Below are 14,806 nucleotides of genomic sequence, written 5' to 3'. Positions count from 1 at the left end.
TGTAGGAAAGGGTGCTGTAAAAGGAAATGGAGATGGTAAGAACAACATAAAAATTGAAGATTGGGGTATTTTGGAATTACCTTAAAAATTTTTAATGAGAAAAGTAGTGACAGACTTATATAAAACTCAAAACCTCAGTATACAAGTCAATATTTGGAATAGAAAAACACTAGAAAACCTGAACACCAAAAAGGCAGCTTGAGTAGATAATTTATAACCAGAAATGTTGAAATAGAGGAAATTATATGGTTACTATAACTCTATGCAAGTCAAAAAGATCCAGTCAGTAGTTTTGAAAAAAAAAAATTGGAGAAATTAACAAAGGTAATAATATAATAATGGAAAGTTCAGAACATTGTCAGCTCATTACTAATGTTATCTGTATTATCCTAAAGATGTGCACATCATGTGGAAAGATAATGAAATAAGAAAAGTCTCATTGACTTATGAGCTGCAAAAGCTTTTTTTTTTTTTTTAAGTCGTTAAAAAGATGATAAAAATTGTCAACTCTCAGATGTCCAAAAAGTCAGTTTGGTGAATTTTCTCTAGAAAATTCTGGCTAAGGTATAGTATTTAATACCTTAGCCAGAATTTGATTAGCAAGGTTGGTGTGGTTGGAAGCTGATGGAATAAACTTAGAGAAAGAGAAATCATTCTGTATACCAAACTTTCAGTATTAATAACATGTTCAACTTGATTTTAACCTATAAATCAGTTGAATTAGAAGTTGAGAAAAAATTAAGGCAGCAAAGTTTCATTGGTAGAACTATATTAAAAATGAAAAATTTTAGAAAATAACTATTGATATTCAAGAATCTATAAATAGATAATCTGCAAGATGACCTTAAAAAGTTTTTTCTGCAGTGAATATTTCAAAGTTTGTAATACATTGTAAACGGAATGCATTCTCATTTTCTCACATGCAACTAGCAAAATATGAATGGCATTCAGAGATGCACTCAGTGATTTTTTTTCATCCAGATCAACATGGGTTAAAAAAATTGCAAACAAATAATGAATCTTGTTGACTCACCCTCTGTGGAATGACTAATTGAAAATTAGTTTTAACCCACACATTCTAGCCAGTAGCTTGCTAAAAGATTGTAGGACAGTGGAACCATTCATTCACCAGCAAAGGTTGGTCGATTGATAGAGCCTCTGCTACTAATGGCTCACAAAAAGTTAAGCAAGTTTGAGCGCGATTAGTAGTTGGAAGGGGACAGTTGTTCGATACTGTTTGCACACTCTCCCTCAATGAGTCTTTGAACTCCCTGGAGGTGTCACATAATAATAATGATACTGGAAAGATTATTAGTTTGCTGATCTCTGCTTTTACATCATGCATAATCCATTTTTGGACTCATGGCATATGACAAAGTGGCTTATGTATAGGAATGCCCACACAGCATTATTTATCCAAAACAGTGCCTGCACCCACCTCCCCCATGTCAAAGCTCATAATTCACAAATAGATTTTGTTGGGTACCTGATAGAATGTAGCATATATTGTCCATTGCGAGCTTCTTGCTTTTAGCAGAAAGATCATAGAAGACATCTTGTCACAATGTAGTGGATTCGTGATGCACTGCTCCAGAAATATTGGCCTACACTGGTTAATTGCAAAGGCATTATGTTCCTTCAGTATAGTGCAGAACCTCACACAGCACACATGATGTGAGACAATATCCATGTCCTTCATGGGGAAATTCTGACCCATCTGCAAGAAATAAAATAAAATCTAGAAGTATCTGAAGCACCCTCCACATGCACACACACCCTCTTCTATAAAAATCAGTAGTTTGTAGGAATAATATTTATAAACATCTTGTTAGAAGAAAGTTATTCATTATGATGGTGCTTGTTTTTCCTAATAAAGTATTTTTAGTCATTTTTTAGAAATGTTTTAAACCTTATCATTAAAACCACTCACTTTTTTTTTGCCCCTATATGATAAAACTAAATATAATTTATTACTCATATTGTATATTCCTGTTTTCATCCATATTTTTTATTCAAGTGAATGCAAATAAAAGCTTATACCTAATATATCTGTTACTAATCTGCTTGTACACTGGTGTCCAAAACCTAAGGACAAATGCTGTTTCTGAAAATTATATTCACAAATTCAGATGAATCAGCTTGTGGCAATTCGTATAACTGACAATCATAAGTAGAAAGTGGGTGCACGTTCAGATTTTCGAATTGTGCACAAAGAGATTACATGGTAGCACTCAACAGGACAAAAGATGATGCAAAGTGAATTGTGTTTTCATGAAGGAATAAAGTTGAAAACTTGGATGTCTTGTAGTTTCTCAAAGACATCTAGCTTGGAAAGCTTGAAGAAATGGTGTTGTATCCAGGCTCTGGGCAGCGTTTCAAACCAATGGAATGTGTTCCAGGTGTTTGCTAAGAGGTCTCCCTCACTACCATGAAACAAGAAAACAGATTTTTGGTTATAACAGAAAAAACGTAAACAGCACACCACAGCAGGTCAGCTTGCAAGTTGGCTCCATTCAAGCACAGTTACACAGATATCTCAAAAAAACTGTGGCAAGATGTCTGCAACAAGTAGGCATATATACCTGAAGGCCTGTAGTCTGTGTCCTTTTATCTACAACTCATTGTAGAGCACATTTTCAGTAGTGTTATGTCCATAAAAATTGGACAAGACAACGGTTGGCTAATGTACTCTTTACAGGTGAGTCATTTAAGTCTTTCCTCTGATTCTAGATGACAATTGATCCAGCATGAAAGTGGTACTGGCTAACATTGCAAGAATGTTCTTGAAAGGATAGATACGACACTGCTGGAATCATGGTGTGGGCTACAGGGGCTGGAAAAATGAACGGTGACTGATGAACAATCATGTTCAATTGCCCCATGGTGCTTTACCCAAAGAATTCATTTTTATGGATGACAGTGCCTGACCTAATCATACACAAGCAGCGGAGATGCTTCGGGAGACAAAGGATATTAATTGAATAGATTGACCAGTGTGCTCTCCAGATTCCAACCCCATAGAACACATTTGGAAGGCAATAGAGATATACATTGCGTCCAAATATTCCCCTCCAGAACACAGACAATATCTCATCCTTGCTTTGAAGGAGAAATAAGAAAGCTTGACTTAAAAATTCCTGGATCACTTTGTGCTAAGTGATACAAGGGTGTGCTGAAAAGTTGTGATAAACCCCATGAAGGAACTGAGGTAGAACAATGTAACTTACACATATATATATACCCCATGAATGCTGCTGCATCATTTGCAATCCTCTGAGAAAAAAGTCTTTCCCTTGTTGCATAAACCAGTCCTCAGTTGGTTATGACTTCATCATCTATGGTAATTTTGTTTCTTTAAATTTGGGAATAGGAAATAGTCAGATGAGGCCAGGTCTGCCAAATAGGGTGGATGAGGCAGACATTGAAAGCCTAAGTTGTGTATTGCTTTGTTGGGTTTCATGAGCAGGTGTGTTGTCCTACAAAAGCAGCATACATCTGCTCAGTTTCCTGCAGTTCTTTTGCTTCAGTTCCTTCAGAGCTATTGAATAAACTGCTGCTATAACAATTTTCCCTTTTGTTTTCCCACTCCATTGACTGTTGTTTTGTCTTTCGGTCATAGTGATGAAGCCATGTTTCATCAACAGTCCCAATACGAGCCAAAATATTTGTGCCTGATTTCTCAAAATGACCCAAAATCCCTTGACAGCACACGTCTTTTGGTTGGCATTCAAACATTTGGGAACCCACTTTGCTGAGAGCTTCTGCATGTTCCAGATATTGGCGGATAATGACTCGCTCATGACCTGCATATCTCAAGTCTTTGCAATGTGTTTGGCTGGTATTCATCTATCATCAAGGATCGTCGCGTGTACTGCATCGATATTTTCAGGCATGATTGCTGTGGAAGGTCTTCCTGACCTGGGGGCATTTGTTGTCTCAGGATTCCCAGTTTTAAACATTTGCCATCCATCTGGCAAATGTTAGATATAGTGGAGCACAGTCCCCTAAAGTCTTGCACAGTTTGGTAAATCTTAGTTGCAGCCTTTTCCTGCAGCACGAAAAATTCTATGACAGCCCGCACTACAATTTGATGAAACATGGAGGTTAAAGGGTTTTAAGATATGTTCTTTCTTGTGGTTATATCAGTTGCTTTAAAATTATTTTTGTTCTAGGTGTTTATCAGAACTTTTCAGTTACAACAGCAGCCTTACGACTCAGTGCATTTGTCTCGCTGAAAGAGACTATGGTCAGTTCTGTAGAAACAGCAAAAAAGTAGAAAGCATTGCATTGTCCAGAATGTTCAGATACCTTTCAATGTTCATGGTACCACAAGCAGAGGTCTAGGACCATACCATCACGCTGCCACCTCCGGATTTCATAGTTGAGGTAATGCATTCTGGTAATAGATGTTCGCTGGGCTAGTGTGATTCGTTGTTCAATAACATAGCTTTCCAAGTTTCGCATCCAATTATACATGTTCTTTGCACCACGGAAGATGACACTGCATATTAGTTCAGGTAAAGTGAAACTGGCATATTGAGTTCCTACTATTTGAACCCATATTGTGAGTCCAGTTCTGAATGTTTTTGTACTGATTCATGTTCCAGTTGATGCACGAAACACCACATTCAATATGTCGGCTGACAAATGGCAGTTTTTACATATTATCCTTTGTAGCACCCTACAGTTATGTTTGGTGAGTGTGGTGGGTTATCCACTGTGGGTATCACTGATTGTTGACCTGGGATGCCAATTTGTTGAACAGATAGGCCAGCAACATGGCAGCCTATCATAACGCTTCTTTCAAACTCCATCTGTTAAAATATATTGATTCTCGTAGACAGGCTTATACGTTGGTTATGCATTTCTAAATAACTTAGGGAATTGAAACAACGTAGATCCGAATATAAATTAAATTATACTTTAATAGATATTTCCGATATTTCGGCAATGTCACATTGCCATTTTCTAAAGGAACTTACAAAAAGGCAGGTGCACACAGGCAATAACAATACAGTAACTGAGAATGAAGATATGAAGCTATCGTTCTCCTAGAAGTCCTGATGGTGCCCTCTAGCGGGCTAAGTAGGCGTTCTTGGCCGTTGGGCTGAAGGTCTGCTGATGTATGCCTCCCAAATTTGGGGCAGTCGCATACAACCAAATTTGTTGAGGTTTGGAGAGCTTCTTAGGGCAGAGGCTGATTCCATAAATAATCTTTCGAATTTATATTTGCTCCGGTGTATTATTGTTGCTTTCTTCCACCGTATTCTGTGGCGAGTATCCAGAGCATGGTCTGCAAGACCAGAATGGCTATACTTGTAAAACCGGATGTAGTCCTTGTGTTCAGAAATTCTGATATTCACTGTCCTGCCTGTTTGGCCAAAGTACGACAGTTTACAACTGCAAGGGACCTGGTATACACCAGGTAGGTCTAGGGGAAGTGGTTGGTCTTTGGTAGAGCGGATAAGGGATGCCAATTTTCTGTAAGGCCTATAACAGGGGGTGAGGTCATGTTTTTTTAGAATTTTGGTAATTTTTTCTGAGGTGCCTTGGATGTAGGGAATGGTGATGGATTTAGAGTAATCTTTTTTGTGGAGGGGGGGGAGGAGGGGGGCTGTGGTTTGTAGGTTTTAATATTTGGGGGGGGGTAGCCATTGGCTGAGAAAGTGTTGAGGATGTGATTTAGTTCAGTGTTAAGGGCTATGTCGTTAGAACAGATTAGTTTAGTCCTGTTGTATAGTGTTTTTACCACTCCATATTGTTGTGAGGGGGGGGGGGATTGTTGGTGGATGTATCTGCCTGAATGGGCGGGTTTTCTGTAAACTGAGAAAACCAAAGTTCCATCAGGCTGGCAGGTGACTAGTGTGTCTAGGAAAGGGAGGCAGTTGTTTTCCTCTTTTTCCAGGGTGAACTTGATTCTGGCGTGTTGGTTGTTTAAGTGTGTAAGGAAAGAGAGGAGTGTTTCAGAGCCATGTGGCCAAATAGCGAACACATCATCAACGTAGCGAAGCCATATGGTTGGTTTTTGTGGGGCAGAGGCTAAGGCTTTTTCCTCAAAGGTCTCCATAAAGAAATTGGCCAAGGGTGTCCCATAGTGGATGGCATTGATTCCCCCACATACAAATTAGCTAAACATTTGGCCAAGGAGCTCACACACTATACTGGCAACACACCATCACATATAAAAAAACTCAGCCCACTTCAAAGCCAGCATAGAAAACCTTACACTCCAACATACTGACATAATGGTCAGCTTCGACGTCTCCTCCTTATTCACAAATGTCCCACTCAAGGAAACTTTAGAGCTAATCCAAGCTAAATTTTCCCCCGATATCTCAGCCCTATTTCAGTTCACAATGAACTCAGGCTATTTCGTTTGGCAGGGAAAATTCTACAAACAAATAGAGGGGACAGCCATGGGCTCACCACTCTCCCCACCCTTGGCCAATTTCTTTATGGAGACCTTTGAGGAAAAAGCCTTAGCCTCTGCCCCACAAAAACCAACCATATGGCTTCGCTACGTTGATGATGTGTTCGCTATTTGGCCACATGGCTCTGAAACACTCCTCTCCTTCCACACTTAAACACACACTTAAACAACCAACACGCCAGAATCAAGTTCACCCTGGAAAAAGAGGAAAACAACTGCCTCCCTTTCCTAGACACACTAGTCACCCGCCAGCCTGATGGAACTTTGGTTTTCTCAGTTTACAGAAAACCCACCCATACAGGCAGATACATCCACCAACAATCCCACCACCACGCCCCCTCACAACAATATGGAGTGGTAAAAATACTATACAACAGGGCTAAACTAATCTGTTCTAACGACATAGCCCTTAACACTGAACTAAATCACATCCTCAACACTTTCTCAGCCAATGGCTAACCCCCCCCCCCCAAAAAAAATCCAAAAAATATTAAAACCTACAAACCACAGCCCCCCCCCTCCACAAAAAAGATTACTCTAAATCCATCACCATTCCCTACATCCGAGGCACCTCAGAAAAAATTACCAAAATTCTAAAAAAACATGACCTCACCTCCTGTTACAGGCCTTACAGAAAATTGGCATCCCTTATCCGCTCTACCAAAGACCAACCACTTCCCCTAGACCTACCTGGTATATACCAGGTCCCTTGCAGTTGTACACTGTCGTACTTTGGCCAAACAGGCAGGACAACGAATATCAGAATTTCTGAACACAAGGACTACATCCGGTTTTACAAGTATAGCTATTCTGGTCTTGCAGACCATGCTCTGGATACTCGCCACAGAATACGGTGGAAGAAAGCAACAATAATACACCGGAGCAAATATAAATTCGAAAGATTATTTATGGAATCAGCCTCTGCCCTAAGAAACTCTCCAAACCTCAACAAATTTGGTTGTATGTGACTGCCCCAAATTTGGGAGGCATACATCAGCAGACCTTCAGCCCAACGGCCAAGAACGCCTACTTAGCCTGCTAGAGGGCACCATCAGGACTTCTAGGAGAACGATAGCTTCATATCTTCATTCTCAGTTACTGTATTGTTATTGCCTGTGTGTGCACCTGCCTTTTTGTAAGTTCCTTTAGAAAATGGCAATGTGACATTGCCGAAATATCGGAAATATCTATTAAAGTATAATTTAATTTATATTCGGATCTACGTTGTTTCAATTCCCTAAGTTATTTAGAAAAGTTAAAATATATATAAAGTGTGTGTGGGATAACATTATGTTGAAAGTCATTCCTAAACCGTTGCCAGCTTTCGTTGGTCTCGTCAGCAAGTTCTAGACCTTTGCAGTTACTACACACAAATGTGCAGTTACTCCAATGACAAAAAGCCATATTTCTCATGTATTAGATGCAAAATGGTGTGACTTAATTCTGGATTTGAGAAAGCAACTTTTTTTGCTAAATTCTGCTATCACTAGAACTTTCAAATATGATAAATAACTTTTGCCATTAAGTTTTCAAATGGCAATTTGAACATTGAGCTAAGCATTCTCTGTATGTAAGAAACATGTGAAAATACTTTGCATGCAAATTTTTACTTAGGAAAGTGTAAAACATTCATAAAAATTAAAATGCAATTTCTTGTCATGTAATTTTATTAAGAACTTCCAATACCTTCATATTCAGGTAAGTTGAGTATAAGTCAAAGCTTAGCCTTTAGCAGGGAGGGGATTAAGTATTTGTTAGAATATGTAACATTCAGCATCTTATGTTTACTGAGTTTGGCATATTTTGTTTCATGTTGATGATTTAGAAGTTGTTTTTAAATAAAGATAATAGACTAATATGTGTTTTTATATCAAAATTTTAATTAACTGTTTTTCTTTCATTGTTTAGAAATTTACCGTATTGTCTCTCAGAAACAGATCAGGAATGATGCAGACAGTGATCCTTCTCCTTCAGGAGACAATGTTAAGTCTATTATTATTCCTCCAACAGATAGCTCAGATATCCGAAAGAAGCCATGCTGCCAATCATAGGTTATATTTGTCTTTGTAGTGAAGTGCGTATGTTCCACCAGATAGCAAACAATGTGTAATGAGCTCCTGCACCTACATCTTGTTCACTGTCATTGTTGATTTGTTATTTGGTTTAACCTTTAACTGATAATGAACAAGATAGTGAACAAGTATCTAATGAAATAGTTTTTCACTGTGATAAGTTTAATAGCTGTAAAAGTGTACTTGCTTTTGCAGATGTTATCACTAGCAATTTGTTTTTGTTGATATGAAACATTTCCTATTTCAGCATTGCAGATGTTATATCACTAGCAGATTGTTTTGTGATACAAAACATTCCAATATCACCATTGCAGGTATTATGTCACTGACAATTTATTTTGGGAGACAAAATACTATTATGCACCACTTCTCATGATTTTGTAATTTATAAAGCTGAAGGCATAAATTTGAGCTTTTCCTGTGTGTATGCTATGACCATCAAGATAATTTTTAGGTATTAGTTATTTTAAAATCTTTAAGGATCAGTATTCAGAAACTGTGGTAATCTTTCAAATCTAGACTGTCAGCATATATCACTATTGATTTCAGCTTTAGAATCTTTATAATATACTGATTTGTATGGTGTCCTTGTTATTGAAGATGTTACTTGTTTCATGTAGAATAAAATGTGTTTTTTGTTTGTCCAAAGGGGGTATGCTTCTTTTCCCACAATTTAGTATGACCAATTTTTTATTGTGTATTATTCAGATATGTTATTGTATTATAAAACTTTCAACTATATATATATATACTATGAACAGTTTTCTTTGGAAATAATATGGTCATGGATTACTTGTATTCACAATAATTTAAAATATTTATCATAAAATAGTTAGTCAATTTAAGTGTTAATTTCTTAAAAAATTATGAAATGTTTGGTGTAAGGCAGTGTATGAAAGCATTGTGTGTGCTCAAAGAATTGTAAGGATGTATAACTTCTCATTCTTAAAACATTAAAAACAGCAATAAAGAACAATGACTAAACTTTGCTTTTTTTTTTTTTTTTTTTTTTTTTTTTCAGCTACATGTACTCTTGGTTTTTGTTTTGTTCTGAGACAGGCATTAGTCTTTACTTAACTTAGAAAATGTAGAATAATGTAAATTTTAAATGCATGATTTGCTAAATGTTGAAGTTAGTAGCATGCAAACAGCGACTTTTTTTTTTTTTTTTTCCTATGCTATATTTAAATGTGTGGGCATAGTTTATATAGAATTGTAATGCAGTTTTAACTGATTCTGTACAGTATAACTGTAAACATATGTTGACAGATAAATCCAAAAGAAAAAATCCAATATGCTTATCCTTCTCAGTCTTTAATAGTAACTGTAACTGACTATAACAAACTTATAAGGACAAAAGTTTTAGTGAATTGCCTTCAGTATAGCATGAATGCACTATAGTATGTTCTATCTTTTAGATAGATTGTTATATGGAGCAATTTATTTTCTATAGCCACGTTTGATGGATTTACATTTACCCATCACATTAGCACTAGCTGAGGGAATCATAATGTAACTAAAAATTACTATAACATTGTGTTTGGGCAAATGAATTTAAATATTTTAGTATCTTTCAGGTGTTTGCAATTATTCTTTAGAGAAATGCCATGTAAAAATTCTTGAAATTTTACTTGTGTGGTTTACATAAGTTTAAAAAAAAAAAAAAACGGGAAGACAATTTATTCCTCTCCAATATAACATGTGGATTTGACATAACATCAATGTTCCAGTTCTTGAAACAAATGTTCTATATTTTTTATGCTTATAATTTTAAAATAATGCTTTGATGTTTTGGATAACATTTATTGAATTTGCATGAAATATGAAGCATATTAATCATTGAAAATAATAAATTATATCCTTCCTTGCACATAGACAATCAATTTTAAGATCATTTCTGGAATGCAATATTTGTGTTCTCTAAAGTAGAAACAGGAAATGCTTAAATTCTCTCATGAAATGGCATCTTTCTGCAATGCTAGTTACTGTAAAGCATTGATTAAAGCAGTATTCAGTTCTAGTATTATATTGACCACAGATTTTTATTTTTTATATCACTGCCACACATGAGAGACCTATAGCAACCAAATTCAATGTAGGCAGTGGTTAAGAAAAAAGTAATCTGTTGATATGTAATGTGCTGGCCTGGTTGGCCGAGTGGTTAACGTATCTGCTCTCCAGCCAAAAAGCTGCAGTTTCAAATCCTGCTGCAGGCATGGATGTTTGTGATTGTCTGTGAAAATACTGGTGGTGGTGGGCAGTAGATGGCATTGGTGTAGATGATGCAGTTTGCTGTAGTTGTGGATTGAGTGTAGAAAGAGACTTGCAGAGTGGGTGTCCTTCCTTGATGAGTCTTAAACAACTTGAAGGTGTCATGTAATAATTCTTTTTGACGAGCTGGAGGTTGTATTTTTTGAGAATACTTCATTGGAATGGCAGAACTAGGGTAGATCGAATGAAAGATGAATCAGTAAGTCATCTGTAAAAGAATGTTGGGCTGCAACTGTTCTTGTTATTATAAGATTGAAGTTTTTTTGGAAGCGATGCAGTGAGGGCAAGGTATAAGTGAGTTAGAAGAGAGATCTGGTCTAGACTTAGCTGAGCATTATCCAAAGGTAAAGGGAAAATGGTCTTTTTTCGAGGGGGGGGGGGGGGATTACGTTGTAGGAAGCATTGAAGGCGAGTTGATTATTGCTTGCTCCCATTGAAAGGATATAGGGATCAGCATTCATGGCACTGACTATAGATGACCTTGAAACTTGATTGGATACTGCAAGGTTTGTCATAAGTTAGAAGAAAACATTTCTAGAATGAATAATTTGGGCTTGAAGTATAAGTAAACAGCTTTTCTTCCATATGTAGCTTGAAACTCCCTGAAGTTACTTTTCTCAGATCAAAATCATCAATAAGGGAGTGTCACACATCCAGATTTTGGTTGTTGTATAACCTTCTTACAGTAACCATTAAAATGTAATTTAGATATTCTAAATGCATTTTACAGCCAACTATAACAAGACAGCTAAAATAATTCTTTTTCTCTTCACCTCTTAACCATTGACAAAAAAAAATTTTAAAAAAATGATCTTCAACCACATCTACAGATATTCAAACCTGATGTTTGGGGCTAAATAACAAATTGTTATAATGGTTAGTTTTAACAGTCCATACTATACTGATTCCTTCTGCCTTGAGGGTGATATTTGTGCTTTTGTGTAATCTAATATTCCTTGCCAGAGAATGCCCAATCTTGAATCTCCTGTTTTTCTGTGGATTAATTAATATTTCTTTGCATTATTATATACCATGAATTTGCTGTCTCTATTGCTCTCCCAATTCTCAAAATTATTCTTGACTTCTTTGAATTATCTGTGAAGCTTGATTTCTTAATGTCTGACTATAATAGGTCACATTCCTTGGTGACTAATGTTCACAATTCCAGTTTGTTCCCTTTCTCTAGTTCCTTTCACCAAATTGGAAAACATGACCCAAAACAAATTGTTCATCTACTAACCAGAATACCTAATAAACCTCTCTGCTCATCCTACATTCTGAATCTTTTCTTAATCAGATCTCCTTGCAGATATACACTGTTGAGATAACTCTTCTCTTGGCAATGCTGATCATAACCCATACAAACTTCATCTCCAGCAGAAGGTCCTCCCTCAGGCATTCACAGTCATATATATTTTTTGGCATTATAGTGCCAAGTGGAAGGATCTTATTTTTCTCCTTATTATGGTCAGACCACTGTTTCCATTCTCTGGATCCTGATACTAAAGACTGTGTGACAAAAATTATCCATATTGGAACAGAATTTTCCTTCCCTGCCCTGTTCAAAATTCATGCCCAGTATCTAAGCCATGGTTTTTCCAAAAGATCTACAAGTTCAATCTAAGAAAAACTAACAGCATGTCATAAGTGGTTTGAGAAAGTCTAGCTTCGTATACAATCTACACTGAAGCCCATAACATTGTAAAACGATCATTAGCAGCACTTAATCTGACTTTGAAAGGGCTAAATATAGTCAGATTGCCAACTGTTACTACCAGTCTCTTGTAAAAAGGTAAGTGCAATTTCTCTCCATCTCTGCTCCTGGCATTTTTCTCATCCAATTCCTGTATAGATGACAAAGGTAAATCACCTCCAACTTTACCTGGAACACATGCCTCAAGTAGCCTACTGGCAGAAAGTTATAAGAATTGTGAACAACCAGGATACAAAAAAAAAAGGACTCTAATCTTGAGGGTGTCCCACCAGTTGCGTTCAAGAGATGTGCTCTCAACTAATGCCTTTTATTCCCCATAAGGTAAGCGAGGCCATTTTAGCCCTAACTTTTGGAGACTGAGGGGCAGTCTGTCTCTACCATGCTAATCAGAAATAGCTGGCCCATGACTATATCACAACTTTAAATGGCAGACAAATTCTGCATTTTGTGGTCCCTAATGCAATATGTTATTGTCTGAAATTGTGAGGTTTGTACAGTTGAATTTCTTGGGTCTACAGGACGAAAAACATGAGTTTCTGGTAGAAAACACCTACTTGCCTGTGCCAAAGATCGAACTGGAGAACCAGTCAAAGAAAGGGCTAAAGTTCCTCTAGTGAGTGACGAAAATTGAACTCAAAACGTCTCTTTGAATTAATTACTTTATTAATTACACGTTAATAGCCTAGAGCTATTAACGGAAATGCCATTTCCATGGGGCTAAGCAAGTCTTCTTATATACGAGCAATTCCAAAGAAAAGTGTGCCATCCTACTTTCTACCTATTGCTGCCTAAAGTAATGGAGGAAGTGGTTAACATCACTTGGAAAACTGTCAACTCAGTGACCACCGATGAGTTCAATCAGTCAAGATCTACAGAACTTGTCTGCATCATCTACCTCTAGACATGTGACATGGAATGCTCAATTTACAAATCTAGACCAAATCTTGCATCTTGGACCAACATATACTCCTATCCTCTACTAGTATGATGACATCACAGCTATGGCAGTCTTTTTTTTTTTTTTTCAAAAAAGAGCTGGGGGGGGGGGACATCTTTTCGCTCAAGATTTTAATCTGTCCAGCATTAACTCTGCAAATCACAAATCCATCTAACCTACCTTGGAATACTGCTTTCACATTTTTTATGGTGCACCTAAGACCCAAGGGTCCTTGATATTGTTTAAAAGATATCAGTTTTGCTGATTGGTGACTCTCTTTCTCACATACACATTCACACTGTCATCATGCTTCCTGTTAAACCTGCAGTAACTGTTCATCCTTTTACAGTTGAATTGTAGATTTACTGAACCTACTATTCCCATTCATTTTTCATTTCATCTACTTTGGTTCTTGAACAGCCTTCACCATGAAGTGTTCCCCAAAGACCACACCCTTGCATCTCTTGTCAGCAGAATATCAGCAGATTTCTTTCCTCATGACTGATAGTAAATCAGTGCTAATACATGGTTTGGTGTAGGCCAACTTTGTATGTGTGAGAGTGATATTGCTGGGCTGATGGTTCTGTAATGAAAAATGTCCCCATGTGACATGAAAGTTTTATTGTATAACAAGATGTACAGGTAGTTATTCACTATATATACACACACACACACGCTAGCATAATGATTCAAATAATCTTAACTGTAGTTTAAAGAAATTGCAATGAAGAGTAATATTAACTGGAATGAACTTAATTAAATATTAGTCTGTGTTGTAATTTCCTTAAACTAGTTATAAATACCAATGTATAAACCTTGCCACTAGACTCAAACATTGGTAATGCAGAAATTATGTAAAGTATTCATACTTATGTATTCACTAATCTGACTAATGATAATTTTTATTTATTTCGTGTATGAACTACAGAAATGTAAGAGCATACATATAAATGATTAAACGCATGCATTTAAAACTAATGATAATGATATCATTAAACTAGTGAACATAGTACTCAATCTAATCTTATTGTTGTGATTGTGCAAATGGCCGGTTTTGGTATTTTTCATAGAGGATAACATTTCTCTTCCATATTTTTGTGTTTATCCAAATGTATTCAGATTGAATTCATAGACTGATTGTTAGGCAGTGCAATAAACTCACTGTAGAAAAGTTAACAAACTAGCTCACTGTAACTAACCCCAAGAAGTCCTGATTGCCCCTCCCCAGGACATTTGTTATCATAAAAATCATTCACCATAACAAACTGTTCTTGTAGTTTCAATGAAAGCACTGTTTTGATTCAGACATGGTTGTTATAAATCAGCCATTTTGTAAAAAAAAAAAAAAAGATATCCCATTCCATCTCCAATTAACCTACAAA

The 14,806-nt window shown here is 36.6% G+C and overlaps 1 protein-coding gene across 1 annotated transcript in view; it reads left to right on the top strand.

Moving 5' to 3' along the window:
- The window catches only part of LOC150093644 (ras-related protein Rab-11B-like), a 111,170-nt gene extending 101,684 nt beyond the window's left edge, over positions 1 to 9,486 (top strand). Inside the window, exon 4 of the mRNA XM_090413239.1 lies at positions 8,339 to 9,486. Within this exon, the coding sequence (XP_090269365.1) occupies positions 8,339 to 8,481 (143 nt within the window). The 3' untranslated portion in view covers positions 8,482 to 9,486. The remainder of the gene's footprint in view (positions 1 to 8,338) is intronic.
- Positions 9,487 to 14,806: the final 5,320 nt, after the last annotated feature.

This window comes from Typopeltis vanoorti, chromosome 23 (genome assembly GCF_054136105.1).
Source record: "Typopeltis vanoorti isolate ZY-2024b chromosome 23, IOZ_Tvanoo_1.0, whole genome shotgun sequence".
Taxonomy (NCBI): Eukaryota; Metazoa; Arthropoda; class Arachnida; order Uropygi; family Thelyphonidae; genus Typopeltis; species Typopeltis vanoorti.
The sequence above is the reverse complement of the archived record's forward strand: the minus strand, read 5'-3'. Positions and strand labels throughout refer to the sequence as shown.